Source organism: Amphiprion ocellaris, chromosome 19, assembly GCF_022539595.1.
Source record: "Amphiprion ocellaris isolate individual 3 ecotype Okinawa chromosome 19, ASM2253959v1, whole genome shotgun sequence".
Lineage (NCBI taxonomy): Eukaryota > Metazoa > Chordata > Actinopteri > Pomacentridae > Amphiprion > Amphiprion ocellaris.
Genome location: NC_072784.1, coordinates 24,601,780 through 24,617,936, shown reverse-complemented (window position 1 = coordinate 24,617,936; position 16,157 = coordinate 24,601,780). Strand labels below are relative to the sequence as shown.

Below are 16,157 nucleotides of genomic sequence, written 5' to 3'. Positions count from 1 at the left end.
TCTGTGGGGTGGGTCGGTGGCGGAGAGCGGGCAGGAGAGCCTTGTTCCAGGGGGGCGACAGGCGGGGTGTTTTCCAGAGCCGAGGGGGGCACACGGCAGGCAGAGACCCTCCACGACGAGCAGGGATTCCAGGAGCAGGCGGCACATCCAAGGTGAGGGAGGGAGGGGGGAGGTCTGGTCAGGGCTGGATCCGGAGTGCAGGAGATGGGGGGACAGAGCAGGTGGAACCGGGCAGCTGGGTCAGCGGAGCTAGACAAGAGAAACACGGTTAGACAAGGTAAAGCTTTTCAATGGAAAAAAATCTCAGCAAAGGTGCAAGGCTAGACGACTGACTGCGTGAGCAGAGTTTACTATCTGGCAGGGTGTGGAGTGTGCAGCCGGCTTTTATGGTGGAGATGATCATCAGGTGTGCTGCACCGCAGCTGCCCGGAGTTCCGTTGACGAGTGATTGGTGATGAATGACAGCTGGACAGAGCAGCTCTGCCGAGTTGCAGCAGGAAGGTGGAGAGAGGAATAGGAGGAAGGAGGAAGGAGGGAGGATGAGGGAGGTCAGGTGGGGGCTGAAGCTGGGACAGAGGAGGGAGCCCTGACAGTCTTTTAAAAACTTAATTATAAACTTTTAGTTTATGAAAAAATATTTTTGTTTATAAATAAAAAATTATATTACTGAAAAATAACCATCAAAATGAGACCATTTATCAGACCCAGAAACTATGAAAACAGAATGAATCTGTCGATTTTCAACTTTCTGAAGGTCCTTGAACTACTTATGCTTTTGTTATATGCCATACAGTGGAAAAAACCAAACAAAATCCAGGCTTTAAATCATCCAAATCACTTTTTTCTATATGTCCCACTTTAAAATTGTATTACTTTTATAAACTTTCAATTGTACACACATATATGTCTATTAATTGATTCAACTGTCAACCAAAATTTATTTGAATTGAAAATAATTACTTATTGTGTCAAATATTGCTGTTTGACAAAAATGCGATTTACTGCAATCAATTAATTACAAAGCCTGTAATTAATTAGATTATTTTTTTAATCACGTCCCACCACTTATATATACATATAAGGAACAAGGCTTAAAGAGAAGCATAGCTGCTTATTGAGGAATGCAAACATCCAAAACACCTAAAATTTGATAGGGAAGACTAGATGATTGGAAGAAGGTACTCTGGACGGATGAGTCCAAGTTTGAACTCTTGGGTCAGCATCGTCATGTTGATGTGCACAGAAAAGCTGGAGAACGTTTTGATGCTAGATGCATTGCACCCACAGTGAAACAGAGATTCCATTATGGTATGTGTTTCAGTTGTGGAAATGGCATGGGCAAATTAGTTAAAATCCATGGTATCATCAACAAGAAAGTCTTCCTGAATCTGGAGTACTCAAACTGATGGACTGACCAAGTCAAAGTCCACACTTGAATCCTATTGAACAGACTTGGGATTTATTGAATTCAGAAAAAGATCACATAAAAGTTTAATGTAAAGTATATCTCTGGGAACAGCTAGAAACTATTTGGAACTCAGTTACAAAAGAGACTGCTGAAAAGTGCATAAAAAACAATGCCAGCAAAAATGCACGCGGTTATCAGAGCCAAAGGAGATTTTTGGTTACTATATGTGAATAAAGACTATTTATTTGTTCCAGTTTGTTATTTGCCCAATAAATAACAATACATTTTTTAGTTTGAAGCAAGTTTGTGACAGATTTTGAAAATATTTGTTGTTAGGATTGGACCATTGATGATTGGGTTAATGTTCTCTTCAGTGATGAATCGAATTTTCAGTTGATGCCCACTCCAGCCAACTTACTGGTTAGGAGGAAGCCTGGAGAAGCCTACAAACCAGACTGTCTTGCCCCTACAGTGAAATATGGGGGTGGATCAGTGACGATCTGGGGTAGTTTCAGTATGAGGGGAACAGGGCAAATGCAAATGTGTGAGGTACGAATGATCCAGGTCATGTAAAGGTCTACTCTTGAAAACTGTCTTCTTCCATCAGCTGGAAAACTCTTTTCTGCCTCAAATGACTGGATTTTCCAACAAGATAATGCCCCATGCCACACAGCAAGGTCAGTGAAAGCCTGGATGCAGAACCAGAACATTCAAACCATGCCTTGCCCTGACCAATGACCAGATTTAATTCCAATCGAAAACTTGTGGAAAATCTTCAAACGCAAAATGGAGAACCACAAGCACAAAAACAAAGCAGATTTGTTTGAATTTGTGCAAGAGGAATGGGCTGCTATGACAGCAGAGCAATGTCAGAAGCTGGTAAAGGGCATGCCAAGACACATGGCTGCAGTCATCAAAAACAGTGGTTTTGCAATCAAGTACTAACTTGTGTGTGTATCATGTGACTAAAACAAAACAGAAAAGAAAACATGGAATTCTTAAAAGCACTGTTTGGCAGTACAGTGCCATAGTTACTGATGTAAGAACTTAAGTGATTTTGGTTATTATCAAGAAAACCATGGAAAATGGCTAGATATCAGCTCTTAAGTTAAACTCTTATGAGCTATTTTTGTTGTTTTCATTATATTTGTCCAAACAAATGTACCTTTATCTGCTCTCAGCTCTCGTAGGAGGCGGTCGCACTTTTCCTCACTCCGTAGCTATCTCTGTTTCCTCCCCACACCCTCATGTCTTCTGCTTGCTGCATTTTCATCTCGTCTCGTCTGTCTGACTTGGAGCGATCGCTTGGCACTGGACCTTCGAAACACCGATCATGGAATTGATTAACTGGTCTCTCAATGCAATTGACAAGATTGTCGCCACAAAGAGCACAGGCCTAGGGGAGCCTACCTGCCCGGATGGGAGTTTCGCCTCTGGTTACATGATCGACGCCTGGGGGAAGTGGAAGGGGATCATGTGCCTGGCACCCCTAACCGTGGAGGATGTGGAAGATGTTTATATATTTGGATTTATGATAACAGGCCTGCTGATAATTGGCTTGTTCACTGGCCTGAGCTTCTGAAAAATCAGGAAGACCGCAGATAGAAACGACGTCCAAACACTGCTGGTCTATGCAAACAATCGGATCACGGCTGCCGATGCTCGGTATGACGAACTCAATCGTAAGATGAACAATTTGCTTGGTGTGACTGTTGATTTGAGTCGCAGATTGGAAGCGATCAGGGTGAGAATCGCTACAGCTGAGGTCTAAAATTGTTGAGAGCAGTAGGAGAAAGGTGAAATTACTCCTCTCCCGCCCAAACATGAGAATAACTGATTACATTCTGGCGCCCCTGGAACAATAACAAACTCCTCTGGAAGTTTCATGGCCAAGAGATAGCTCTCCTAACCCCCCCCACTTTCCCAAGGACACCTGTTGACTTTTGGACCGGGCCAACCGAGGACGTCTCCATAGCAACCTGCTGTGTTATCGCGCTCCCACCCTCGCGAACTGAGACACCGGAGGTCTGAGACGGAAGAAGATGGGCTACACGCATACACACACATCGGACTCATGAACTGAGGACTGAGCTAAACATTCGCACAAACATGCCCATACCCCCCTCCCCCCGCCTCCACAAGCTTCCCTCGCTATGCACAGGAGCCAGGAATCCGTGCGCAGAAATTGCTGCACAGCATCTGACTAACTGTGCTCCCCCCTCCACCACCCCACATCCTTATCCCAACTATCCTTGTCTTATGTCATGCTTTGCCTGTTGCGTTTTTTTTTTTTTTTTTTTTTAGGTTCCTTCTCAAATTGAATTTCCCAACATTGGAGGTTTCATTTGGTACAATGAGCCTTTTTTTTTTAACTTACCCTCTGCTATCCCTACCCAGATCCCAACATGTCTTTTTCTTTTTTCCTCAAGAAAGGTGTGCGCAGCACTGCACAGCAGCCGGAGCTGTCATTGGCAGGACAGCTCAAATGAAATTTTGTTGTATATGAAAGTGTGCAATGACCAATAAAGATTGACTGATTGATTGATTGATTGTTGTTAGTTGTACCATTCATTAAAATGAACAAGAAATTAGAGAAAACAAGGGTGTTCTAATAATTTTTTCCATGACTGTATATATACACTACCACTGCCAGTTTCGCTGTACGGAATTCCACAAATTAACCTTGACAAGGCACAGCTGTGAAGTGAAAACCATTTCAGGCGACTACCTCATGAAGCTCATTGAGAGAATGCCAAGAGTGTGCAAATCAGTAATCAAAGCAAAGGGTGGCTAATTTGAAGAATTTAAAATATAAAACATGTTTAGAGTTATTTCACAGTTGTTTTCTACATTATTCCATATATCTTGCTTCATAGTTTTGATGTCTTCGATATGTATCTACAACGTAGAAAATAGTAAAAATAAAGAAAAAACATTGAATGAGAAGGTGTCCAAACTTATACACGCACGCACGCACGCACGCACGCACGCACGCACACACCGATTGACCGATTACATGATATGACCACCTGCCTAATATTGTGTTTGTCCCCCTTTTGTGCCAAAACAGCCCTGACCCATCAAGGCATGGACTCCACTAGACCCCTGAAGGTGAAGTTTTCGCTTCTCAGTTGAAATGAAACTTGCTTACCAAGACCACTATTAAGCTGTGCTTGAAGCTGTTGTCCTGGTGAGCTGCCTGTCACACAGCTGTTGACTCTCAGAAACTTGTCTTCTGATTCTGCTGTGGCTTTGGGTCTCCCAGGCCTTTTCCTGTCAGTTTCTGAGTTCCGTTTGATGGTGATGAAAACTGTACTCACTGACACCTTGACTTTCTTCACAATTTCTCTCTCGGAAAGGCCTACATTTTTAAGTGTTATGATGGTCTGTCTCCTCTTGTTAATTGCCTTTCCTTGCCATTTTTATTGCAACACACTACTTTCTGCAGTACAATACTATTCAAATAATGCTCTGGAGGGTATGGTGCCATGGTGTGTTCCAACATTATTTTTATGCAGACAGAGGGGGCTGTAAGTAATCAAGAAAAGTTGGGACACCTGTAGGATTTGGTAGCACCAGCTTTCAAGGCTTGATCAACCGCCATTGCTGCAAACAGCTTTAAGTTGTAAACCCATTTCTTGTTCCCTGAAAATTCCTTGTATAATTTTGAAATGTACATCATTTTTCAGTTTTGGGTAAACTTACCTTTTTTTTTTTAACCTCTAGCAGTTCACCACTTATCTTTGTACCATTTCAAGCTATTCATTGGACTCGAACTACTTGAATTTCAATAAAAAACTGGAAAAATTGAGATGTTCTAAAACTCTTGACCGGTAGTGTATTGATGAGAATATGTTAAAAAAAAATATAATTTCCGAATTTTGCAATTCTAAACTTGTCATATATGTTTCCTGTGAGACACATATATCTGCCTTCCTTTCTTTCATCTGGTGCTTGATTATTTTACTTCTAGTTGCCTATGTCTGGAAACATCTAAACTTTAATGACCGTATGCATATATGTTAAATGTATGTTATTCTGAATGATAAAGAAAAGCATACATTTGAAAAAGAACTGACCATATGTAAAAGTTTGTATGGTCAAGTGCACAATTCTGTTTGTTTGTTAGAGGTATGTATAGGCATGATAGAAGACAAGAAAACAGAAAACAAGTAAGACATCAGTATCAGAGGTAATTGTAGTGTTTCATATGGGATAATGTCCAGTATATATATTTAAATCTGTGTTTGAAGGGAGTGGGGAGAGTGGGGGTGCTGCATGATGACCCCCCTGCATGACTTCGCGCAATAGTATAACTCCATTCTCTCTCTTTCTCTCGCTCCTTCAACTCCGTTAGTCTGATAGCAATTTATCATGTTGCTTCATGTCTTAATGCTCACCATGGTCATATTTCTGTAAAAGTCAAACTGACATTGACACTAGGTTGAACCATCACAGGCACGCACAAGCAACGGTACTTTGAGTTGTGTGAAGTGATTTAGGTAAGGATTTTTCCACATTTCAGCATCAATATTTGCTTGAAAAAAAAATCTGAGACATTTAATATACAGTTTGTGTGCCAAAATCACAAGCTCCCTTTTTTCAAAAATACTTTTTGACTTATTTCACACTGTTTTGTTTACTACATTATTCCATATGTGTTCATTCATAGTTGTGATGCCTTCAGTGAGAATCTACAATGTAAATAGTCGGGAAAATCAAGAAAAACCATTAAATGCGAAGGTGTGTCAAACTTTTGACTGGTAGTGTAACTGTTAACAAAAATCATTAGCTTTCTTCATATTATGTTGATTTTGTCAAATGTGACTTGTAAATCTCTTGTCAATCGTTCAATCAGTCTATCTATCTATCTATCTATCTAGCTATCTATCTATCTATCTATCTATCCATCCATCCATCCATCCATCCATCTCCTGTGTGAGAATACCATAAAGCTGCCCTGCTAGTTTTTTCATTGTTCTGTTGTCCATTTTAATGACAGTGCCAGTCTCCCTATGTGGCAATAGTCCACCAAAACAAATGCACCTGTCATTTGGTAAATTACCCTTCACACAAGTATCCAGTGTTTAACAACAAACTTTGTATTTCTTCTCTTTCACCAGGTTCCCAATGTTGAACATGTCCACCCCCAGTGAGCTGAAGTCTCCTTGTGTGACCCGTAATGGTATGGTGAAATTACCCCCCAGCCAACCGAATGGTTTAGGCAGTGCAAGTATCACCAAAGGGACCCCTGCTGCCAAGAACCGTCTGTGTCAGTCCTCCTCGGTACCATCCATTCTGCCTCCTCCACCATCCTCCCTTCCATACCACCACCACCATCACTTGGACGTCCCTGGCATGCCTCATGCTGCAGCCCCTCTGTTGGCCTCTGACCTAGAGCCTGGAAAGCCTCTGGTGGGCTTGAAGCCATCTCTTCGTCAGCCTCCTCCTCTCACCCCACCTAAACCCATGGTGCTGGAGCGTCAGCTTGTCCTAGATGAGAAGCTGCTCAACCGACTGCTCTGGTACTTCACTACAGCTGAAAAATGTTTGCTGGCGCAGGTATGCAAGACATGGCGCAAGGTGCTGTACCAGCCCAAGTTCTGGGAGGGTGTGACGCCCATCTTGCATGCTAAGGAGCTATACACCCTGCTGCCCAATGGGGAGAAGGAGTTTGTCAGCCTGCAGGCCTTCGCCCTGCGTGGCTTCCAGTCTTTTTGCTTAGTGGGTGTGTCAGACCTCGACATTTGTGAATTCATTGACAACTACCCGCTGTCAAAGAAGGGTGTTCGCTCAGTCAGCCTCAAGAGGTCCACCATCACAGATGCTGGTTTGGAGGTAAGTCATTGAGTGTTTGGTAGAGAATTTTCACTGATGCACATAGTAGGTGATTCAAAGTCCCTGGGATAGGGTCCATAGCTAAATCAGGTAGCTATACCTGGTATAGTGAAGCCACCTCATTTCAATCCTTGCAGTCTCAGCAGGGAATTAGGCAACAAAATAATTGCACTGATTATCCACAGTTATCAGCAGCCACCAATTTATTATGGTTATTTGGTGAAAAAGCCACTAAAATGTTAAAATTATTCCCCTATTTCTGTATTGGGTTTTTATTTGATAGACTGCTTCTGTTTTCATTTTTGTTATTGATAGACACTTAACACTACCTCTATATTTACCTGTTGCCTTGATGAATTTGGTCTTAATTTTTCCAAAGCGTCGTGTCATTCTATCACTCTGTTGTTTTGAGTTTCACTTATGAACACAAACACTGTTTTTATTCAAAGAAATGATATTTGTATTCAGGTATGCTTTTCATCTTGCCTTCAGTGTTTTAGTTGCTGTTAATGGAATTCAACACTTCCCACCAGATGTCTCCGTTAAAATGTGTTCTCCTTGTGTAAGACTCGTGTCTTAGTAGGCTTTAAATATGTTTCATATATTTTTATTAGTGCTGTCAAATGATTACAATTTTTAATCAGACTAATCACAGGGGTGCTGTGGATTAATTTCGATTAAAAACGATTAAATTTCATTCATTTTTGATCTATATTAACCACATTCATTTTACAGATTCAAGAAAGAAGGGAATATATACGCACTTAACATGTTTATTAAACACCTGTGCTTTGGTGAAAAGAAAATTCCTTCCTGTAGAATGTTCATATTACTGTAAGTTGGTCCACTGTTCCGTCTTTGGGGTTTTTTTTGTATTCAAAAAGTGGGCAAATGCGCTGTTTAGTGCAGGGGTATCCAACTAAAATTCAAAGAGGTCCAGTCAGAGAAAATGTATTAAAGCAAAGGTCCAGAACATCATAAAGTCTAACTGAATTAGTGTGATATATGTTGATGTAACCTGGTAGTTTTATTAGTGTCTGCGTTAATTGCGTGGATTTTTTAAAATCTGATTATTCATGATGATGGATTAATCCACGTTAACGTGTTATTTTTGACAGCCCTAATTTTAATATGTTTTAATGTTTCATATATGTATTCAGGAAGTGAGTTCTATTTCTTTGATTCATAATTTCAAACACATTTTTAATTCAAATAAAAAGGATATAAAACACTAAAAAGAATAAAAACTGAGCAGGAGCAGATTAGTGAGTTGTTTGCCTTGCTAGGAATTACTGCTGTGGAAATGCACATTATGATGAACTTACCTGAACAGCCGTTAAGTTACAGATAATCTTAGATAGGGTCATCAGTAGCAACTGGGTGATTATTTGAGACTGTCATAATTTGAATACTCGCTTTTAGAACAGAATTTATTGTACTCCTGGTCAGTACCATCTTTGGTGGAATGGACATTGTTGTTCTGAGGTACACATTAGAGGACCAGCAAAATGCAGAGTCAGTCTCCATCTAAATTTAATTTGAAAAATGGCTGAAGCAGTTAACTTTTTGTCTCGTTGCAGTTATGTACCAGTTTATAAAAGTTGTTAGACAATGTTGGAGACTGTTTTTAGGATTATTATTCACCGTTTAGTTTGTCTTTTAATCCATTTGTGTCTGCCATCATATTGTATTCCGAAGACCAAAAAGGCATAATGCTTGGAGAGTGCCTCTCTATTGGCTCTTACTTACATACTTGCTAGGCTAGGCTGCTATTCTGGGATAAGTGAATGGTTGCCATGGAGAAAGCTCGAATTGTTTGCTGCATGATCTATGGACTTTCCATTTTAGATTGCTGATCTTTTGTATTGCCATTTTGTTGTACATTGTAAAGGAAAAGTCATGTTCACAAAAGGAGGAAATGCAAAAAATAATAATAAAAAGCACTTTAAAAAGTAGGAGGACATTTATTCTCTTAAAGCGTAGAGATCAAATGTGTAAATGAAACTGGGAAATTATCCATTTAGTTCAGTATCACAACCTGCTTCATTCACAACAGTTTACTGCAGCTAATTTTTATTTAATTCCAGCATTATGTTGCAATGGCGGTTTTATCTGAAGAACACGTTTAAAGTTATGTGGCACATTGTTGATAGTAGTGTGCACACTTCATTTTCTTCTTATCAACTTTTTGGCATTTTTTTCCTCTAGTGACAGCACTGACCTGGAGTAGTAAATTTGTATATCCAGATAATATGGCCTGTAGTAAAAACTTGATTTCTACTATGGACAAGGTCATAACTGAATATTGTATGTGATTTGTTGCCTAGACATTTATTTTTTATGGCTTTTTTATACATAAAATGAGATATGCTGTCTAGCTTTAATTTCTGTTGGCTTTTCATTTATTGAGATTGTGATTAGCATACACAAACATGAGTACCAGAGAATTGAAGGTAACAGAGGAGCCACTGATCTGTAAGAAAAGAAAACAAACAAGAAAAGAACACAAAATTGATTCATCAAATATAGCATTGTGGAGACTTCTTAAAAAACAGAAGTCACTTACATGTTGTCCATAGGAAACAACACCTGATGATTGTTAGAGCTGTTAACAGCATTGGTAGAGCTGTTAAGAAGACAGTTTGCACAGGACTTGGATAGCAGAATTGCAGATTATAGAGCAAAATGCAAACCTCTTATCAGCAGCAAAAATCCAAAGAAATTAAACCATTTCAGATTTTGTCTATATGTATATACTGCAGAGATATTCAGACTTGTTTAATAATTAGAAATTGGTTGATTAAAATGTTGAGTACAGCTAGATATGCTGATTACAAAATGGTACAACTATGAGAATTAACTTTAAATGGAGTTTATTTATGGAATTAAATGTAATTACGAAAGACTCTACTTAAAATAGTGTTTTGGATCGTAGTGTGATCTTCACATTCTTTAACACTATTGGTGGCTGGCTGTTATTTTGCAGGTCATGTTGGAGCAAATGCAAGGCCTGATGCACCTTGAGCTGTCAGGCTGCAACGACTTCACAGAGGCTGGCCTATGGTCCAGCCTCAATGCCCGGCTAACTTCCCTCAGCGTCAGTGACTGCATCAATGTGGCAGATGATGCCATTGCTGCTATCTCACAGCTCTTACCCAACCTATCAGAGTTAAGCCTGCAGGCCTACCATGTCACTGATACGGCCATGGCTTACTTTACAGCCAAACAGGTAGGATGTCAAAAGAAGAGGTAACAACTTGATACTTTACTGTCCACATTCATTCCCCATATTTTTTATGATGGATTAAAATGTTTTATCTTTCAGTAGACATTGATCATATTTTAGTTCATATGAAGTTCTTATGTCTATTTTTAATAATAGAAGGGTTAGTTATGTAAAGACAAAAACAAAATGCCAACTTTTTGTTTTTGTCCAGCAAAAACAAAAAGTTCCCTTAAGCTCCACAGTGCTTTTCAGTCTTTCTTAGCTTCTCTGTACTAAAGTGTTTCTGGCAGAAGCAGTGAGCTGTTCTCAGTGAACTCTCAACAGCTCTGATAAACCTAATGTACATAAACTGCTTTTTGCCAACATCAGATGAACAGTTACTGAGTGGTGAACATAATGGACAATTTAAGAGCTTTAAAGCCTCATATGTCTCTTAGGGGTTTTGATGGGGACCCATGAAGATAACAAAGAAAAATTAATGTTGGACTTTCAATAAATGGACCCAAGTGGTAACACAGGAGAATTAAAATGGTAAAGGACCTTTTTGATCAGCGTGGCCATTCACGGCATTAAAATGCATCTTTTTTATTTTGTAGATCAGTGGCTTCACATAGTTTTTTGTATTTACAATGCATGCGCAAGTTGCGCTAGTGTCAACAGAGTTGCAGTGACACAAAGACAAACAGTGTATGTATTTCATTCTGAGTTAAGGAATCCACCATGTGGAACATTTCAGTGTGAGGACAGAGATACCATTTTTTGGTCATTGATGACTGATTCATTTATAGCAAAAGTAAAATTACGCCTTGGATAACAAGCATCTCTTTTGATCTTCTCCTGATGTACACTGAAATGTGATTTGATATGTACTGTATGAATCAGTCAAATAAACTTTGTGCCAGACAGTTTGTTCAGCCTCAGCAGGAGGGGAGCAGACAGAGAAAGTTGTTTTTTTGAAGAAAACCAATAAGTGACCAGATTTGTTTCATGGACTAATGGTACGTATCCACTGGATCTGTTTTGTCTGCATGTAAACGCGCTGCATCTGAAAATCTGAACAACACGGTAGCTCGGTCGCAAACTTTCTCTTTTAGTACAAAAACAGTTCAGCGAAAAGTGTTTCTGAAAGCATTTGAGGCGAAAAATAAGCTGTGCAGTTGCTGAATCTGTCTTTGTTTTAGTAATAACGATGGCTAGTTTAGATGTTTGATGAAAGTTTTTGCGATGCGTCAGACCTCTGTACACAACACCAAATTTGCATAAAGTAGAACTCAAGTCTACTTTATGCAAATGAGCTCCAGGGAGACACCCCGGATCACAGCTTGAAATGCACCGCAACGAAACCAGCATGAAATGCAGAGATAGAGATAATGAATGGGATGCAGGAAATTGACCGTTGAAGTGGACACGTACCATCAGTTACTTTGGTGACTGAAAAAGAAATAATATAAACTGGGCTGTAAAAGCTCACAGCTTCCCTTGATTCGGCATTAACAAATTCTTCAATTTATGGAATACAACCCTGAACTGTTTCATATGGCCATCATATGCTGATAAGCTATCAACTGTCGATAAGGTTTAGGTGGTTAGGAAATTAAAGTAAAGGTGCTTAAAGAAGGAATTAGGAATTATTGAAAATCTTGACATAATTAACTCTAAACATATACTATTTACTAAGGAAACTGGTTTCAATATTAGCCATGATGTGCGGAAGACCAAGTAATGATATTCAGTTGGTTTGATCCAAGAAAAATGACATTCCACTTAAACAGTTCTCTATTGCCTCTCGACAGTCTCTTCACTTTGTTACATATTTCATATCCATGGAGAATGACCCCCCTTCTCATCAGGATATGTGGATATTTCTTTAAGACACACTGACTTGCCTGCACAGTTAGCCTATAAAACATCTGTGCTGGCGTGAATTCACTATTTGTTTGATCTCCACCACAGTCAGGATACAGTGTGACAGTCCATGCTACTTTCAAAATGATCTTTATGTATGTGCGTGGGTTACTGCATATATCTACTTAACTGTTTCCCTGTTTAGATATTATTAGATTTGTTCCTTAGGCTCTCCAGCTCCTGACGCTGTGATTTCCAATACTAGCAAATTGCTCGCGGTTTCGTGAACTGGCATGCTCGGTGGGGCCCGTGCTGTGTGCCGACTTCCACCTTGGCTAACAAAAATTCTATTCTTGCCAGATCGAGCCGGCATATCTCTTAAAGGTGTTCTTATGTCTGTCATTCCTTACAGCGTATTGCTCACGGGTTCGTTAACTGACGCGCTCAGTTGGATTCCTGCTGAGTGCCAACTTCCCGGCACAGGAAAGTTATTACTGCACATTGGATGTTTTTTTTAGAGCCGTCGCCAGTGAGGGACAGGAGGATGAGCAGCTATTAAGGTTTAGAGATCCTCAAAGCACCCTTTTTCCTCTTGACAATATCCAGAATCTGGCTAGCCAGACCAGACTCTCTGCATCCTGCAGCTGTGGTTCCCAATACCAATGCATTGCTTGCGGGCTTTTGAGCTAACATGCTTGGTTGGCCTCATGCTGAGTGCAGACTTTACGTCAGCTAACAGCAGTAAAAAAAAAAAAAAAAACTCTGTTCCAGCCCAGTTGAACCAGCATTCCTTGAAAAAAAAAGGCATGACTGTGATTCCTACAAAGCATATTGCTTGCAGCTTCTTAAGCTAACACACTAGGTGGGATCCCTGCTGAGTGCATATGAGGACACTTTCCTTTGCCCATGTTGACATCTTTGAAAGAGCCAGTTGCTGCGGCTGCATTTCCCCCTGCCAGCATATGGCTCATTTCGAGAGCTGGACTGTTAAGTCAAGCATGTCTTTGCCAGCACCGTAATGCCCCTGGTGGCAGTTTAACATCATAAAGTGTAGTCTCTGGCCATCCCAGGTGACAACATTTCTGAGCATGGTTCGGGACTTCAGGAAGGAGACTAATGTCCTGACTCCAAAAAGTTGGCAGGCTTTCTAAATCAACCTCAGTTTCTTTTAACTACATTCTTAGGCCAACTACAGTCTCTGTCTTTGCTTCATGGGCCGAATGGAAGCCATTGTAGAAAGCATCTTTTTCCTCCTTCCTGTGCATGCAGCCTGTCCAAAGATGCCTCTTGACCATACGGCTTTGTCTACAGTGATTTCACTGGACTATGGTGGTGGTTTTTCAGGGGACTTACTAACGATCTGCTGGGGGAGGGATTAACCCAACGCAGAGCAAAGCAAAGTGCTCCAGGACCTGTGATCTATTGCCGTGTGGTCTTCACAGGATCCTCCCCAGTAGGCTGGAACATGGTCTATGGTGTCTGTGGGGTCAAGGGCCTCTGGACCTGCTGTTGCTCACTGGCAGTTCCTACCAAGATTGTAAGGTCACAACGTCATTTCCAGGAAAGACAGCACAATGACTGCAGTGGCTATCAATCGGTAGGTTGGCAGAGGGTTCATCCCCTCTTCTGATTACTCAGTCACACGTGCTGAAAACTGTGAACACAGTAGCAGAAATCATGTCAAGAGGAAGTCCACACCCAGGCGGGTTGAGGAGACTTGGTGTTACTTTGGTAAGGCAACATTTCAACCTTTTCAACTCCAGAGAGTTGGCACATTGTCTTTTCTCTTATGGGATGATGATCCTGTCAAGGCTGAGGTTTTGAACCTGAAGTGAGGACACAGGGTAGCAGGCAGAGGCTGATCAAATTTAACAAAGGAATTTTATTACAAGAATGACTAAACTATATAAACAGAACAGAGTGAACTGAGTAAACCAAACTCTAGTCAAAGAACTAAAGATTTAACAAAGAAGTAAATTGGACTCAAACCTAACAAGAGGTTCTAACCAAAGAATAAAGCCAAGGCTAAACAAAACGGTGGCTCAACAGTGCCGGTTAAGCTGGGATTCGAGTTTGTTACTGAGGTCCAGGGGAGCCAGCAGCGGGGGCTCAACAAAGCTGAGCAGGCTGAAGACAGCGCAGACCAACGGTAAATGCAGGCAGAGCAAACAAGCGTTAGTCAAAACTTTACACACGTGACAGACTTTCAAAAGATCTGACTACCTAACAGTGAAAGCTGAGTCTACAATCTGACAGGGAGTGAGTAAAGAGCCAAGCTTTATGGAGAGCATTGGTTGTGGACAGGTGTGCCGGTCCACAGCTGTCTTGAATACCTGGTGAATGAATAATTAACAGGGGAGAGAGAGAAAGAGAGAGAGAGAGACAGAGAGAGATTGAGAGGAAGAAAAGGAGAGAGGAGAAGAGAAGGAGAGAGGAGAATAGAGAACCAAACAGAAAGGGGGGCTAGGCAGGCACCTCTGACAGATCCACCTCCGGAGTGGGATGCCCTGGCAAATATATGACCCCAGAGTGCTTTTAACCTTCTCTCCTTTCATGCTCCTCCAGCCGCTTCTTCCAAGGATTCAGGCAGAGGAAGTGAGGCTGATTATAGTGGCACCTCTTTGCCATAGTCCCAGTGATTCCACGTCTCTCAAACGGGATGCTTGGAAGCTTCCACGTTGGAGAAGACCTGCTATCTCTAGTCAGCAAAACGCTATTCCATCCCTTCCTGGCTGTGCTCAGATTGATGGCCTGGCTGCTGAGATTGGGTGCAGAGTCCACTCATCAGTGGAGGATTGGACCAGGCTCCCGTTGACCTTCGTTGTCTTCCTTGGTAAGCTTAGCTGCTTGCAGGTTGATCTGAGTGGCCACTTTGTTCACAGGTTTGGCCTTTTCCTTTTGACTTTTAACGGTGTCACTGGGGTCAGTTTTGCATCTTGCAGACTGGCCTAAGCAGCCTCTCTGTCTCTCAGAGTTGCTCTTTGCGTCATGCAGGGCCTCTGCCTGGTTGGTATCTAAATAGTGTACATTTGCAAACAGTTAAATTGTCATATACCAGTGGTTTGTGCAGCCCCATCTCCTTGCAGAGTGTCTTAAAGAGTTACCTCATACATATGAAATATGCAACAGAGTGGAGATATTGTCTTGACACAATAGAGACCATATGGTCATATTGTAATCTTGGGTCTCTATGTGAAGAGATTGTCCATCCAGCTCTTCTTGGCCACTCAGTGACACAATCTGATCAAACTATCAGTGAATTCGTGTCTGCACAGGTGCTTTATAGAAAGAAGAAATATCAATGCATGTTGAACAGCATATGTACATATGCAAAATGTAACAGAGTAGCAAGATAGTCTCTTGACGCACACAGAACCAAAGTTACAATGTAAATGTACGGTCTAATCAGTCTTAAGCCCTATTCGCATGGGATTAGTATTACCTGGGGACCTCTGGTGATTTGTAATAATTGCAGAGGAAGTTGGTGATGTTAATCCCATGTGAATGCGCCATGTCGGTAATTGGTAAAATAATTATTCCCCTGCAAATTACCTACTATATTTTGCCAAACACCGACATCCTGGGATAATACTAGTCCCGTGCGAATCTGCATCTCGGTGATTGGGGGGTATTTTAGTTGTTGTTTTTTTTATTGCGCATCTTTTTCTACATCTTTCTCAGTTGAATTATGGAGGCTTGGTGGAAATTATTGACAGCATTTTAGGAGCAAATGCAGGAGTAGGCCTATATACAACAGGCCTGTGGACCATTCACAGAAACAGCAAAATCAGATCAACAAGAAGAGGGAAATTTGGGAGGATATAGAGATGGATGACATGC

The 16,157-nt window shown here is 41.1% G+C and overlaps 1 protein-coding gene across 3 annotated transcripts in view; it reads left to right on the top strand.

The window, feature by feature from the left end:
- The window catches only part of fbxl16 (F-box and leucine-rich repeat protein 16), a 64,854-nt gene that overhangs the window by 22,388 nt on the left and 26,309 nt on the right, over positions 1–16,157 (top strand). Inside the window, exons 2-4 of one of the 3 annotated variants that reach the window (XM_055005139.1) lie at positions 4,479–4,519; positions 6,532–7,246; positions 10,233–10,475. In XM_055005139.1, coding sequence (XP_054861114.1) covers positions 6,539–7,246; positions 10,233–10,475 — 951 coding nt within the window. In that variant the 5' untranslated portion in view covers positions 4,479–4,519; positions 6,532–6,538. Of the gene's footprint in view, positions 1–4,478; positions 4,520–4,576; positions 6,152–6,531; positions 7,247–10,232; positions 10,476–16,157 lie in introns of those variants that run through there. The other 2 variants (XM_055005138.1, XM_023284957.3) reach the window with 2 other exon arrangements.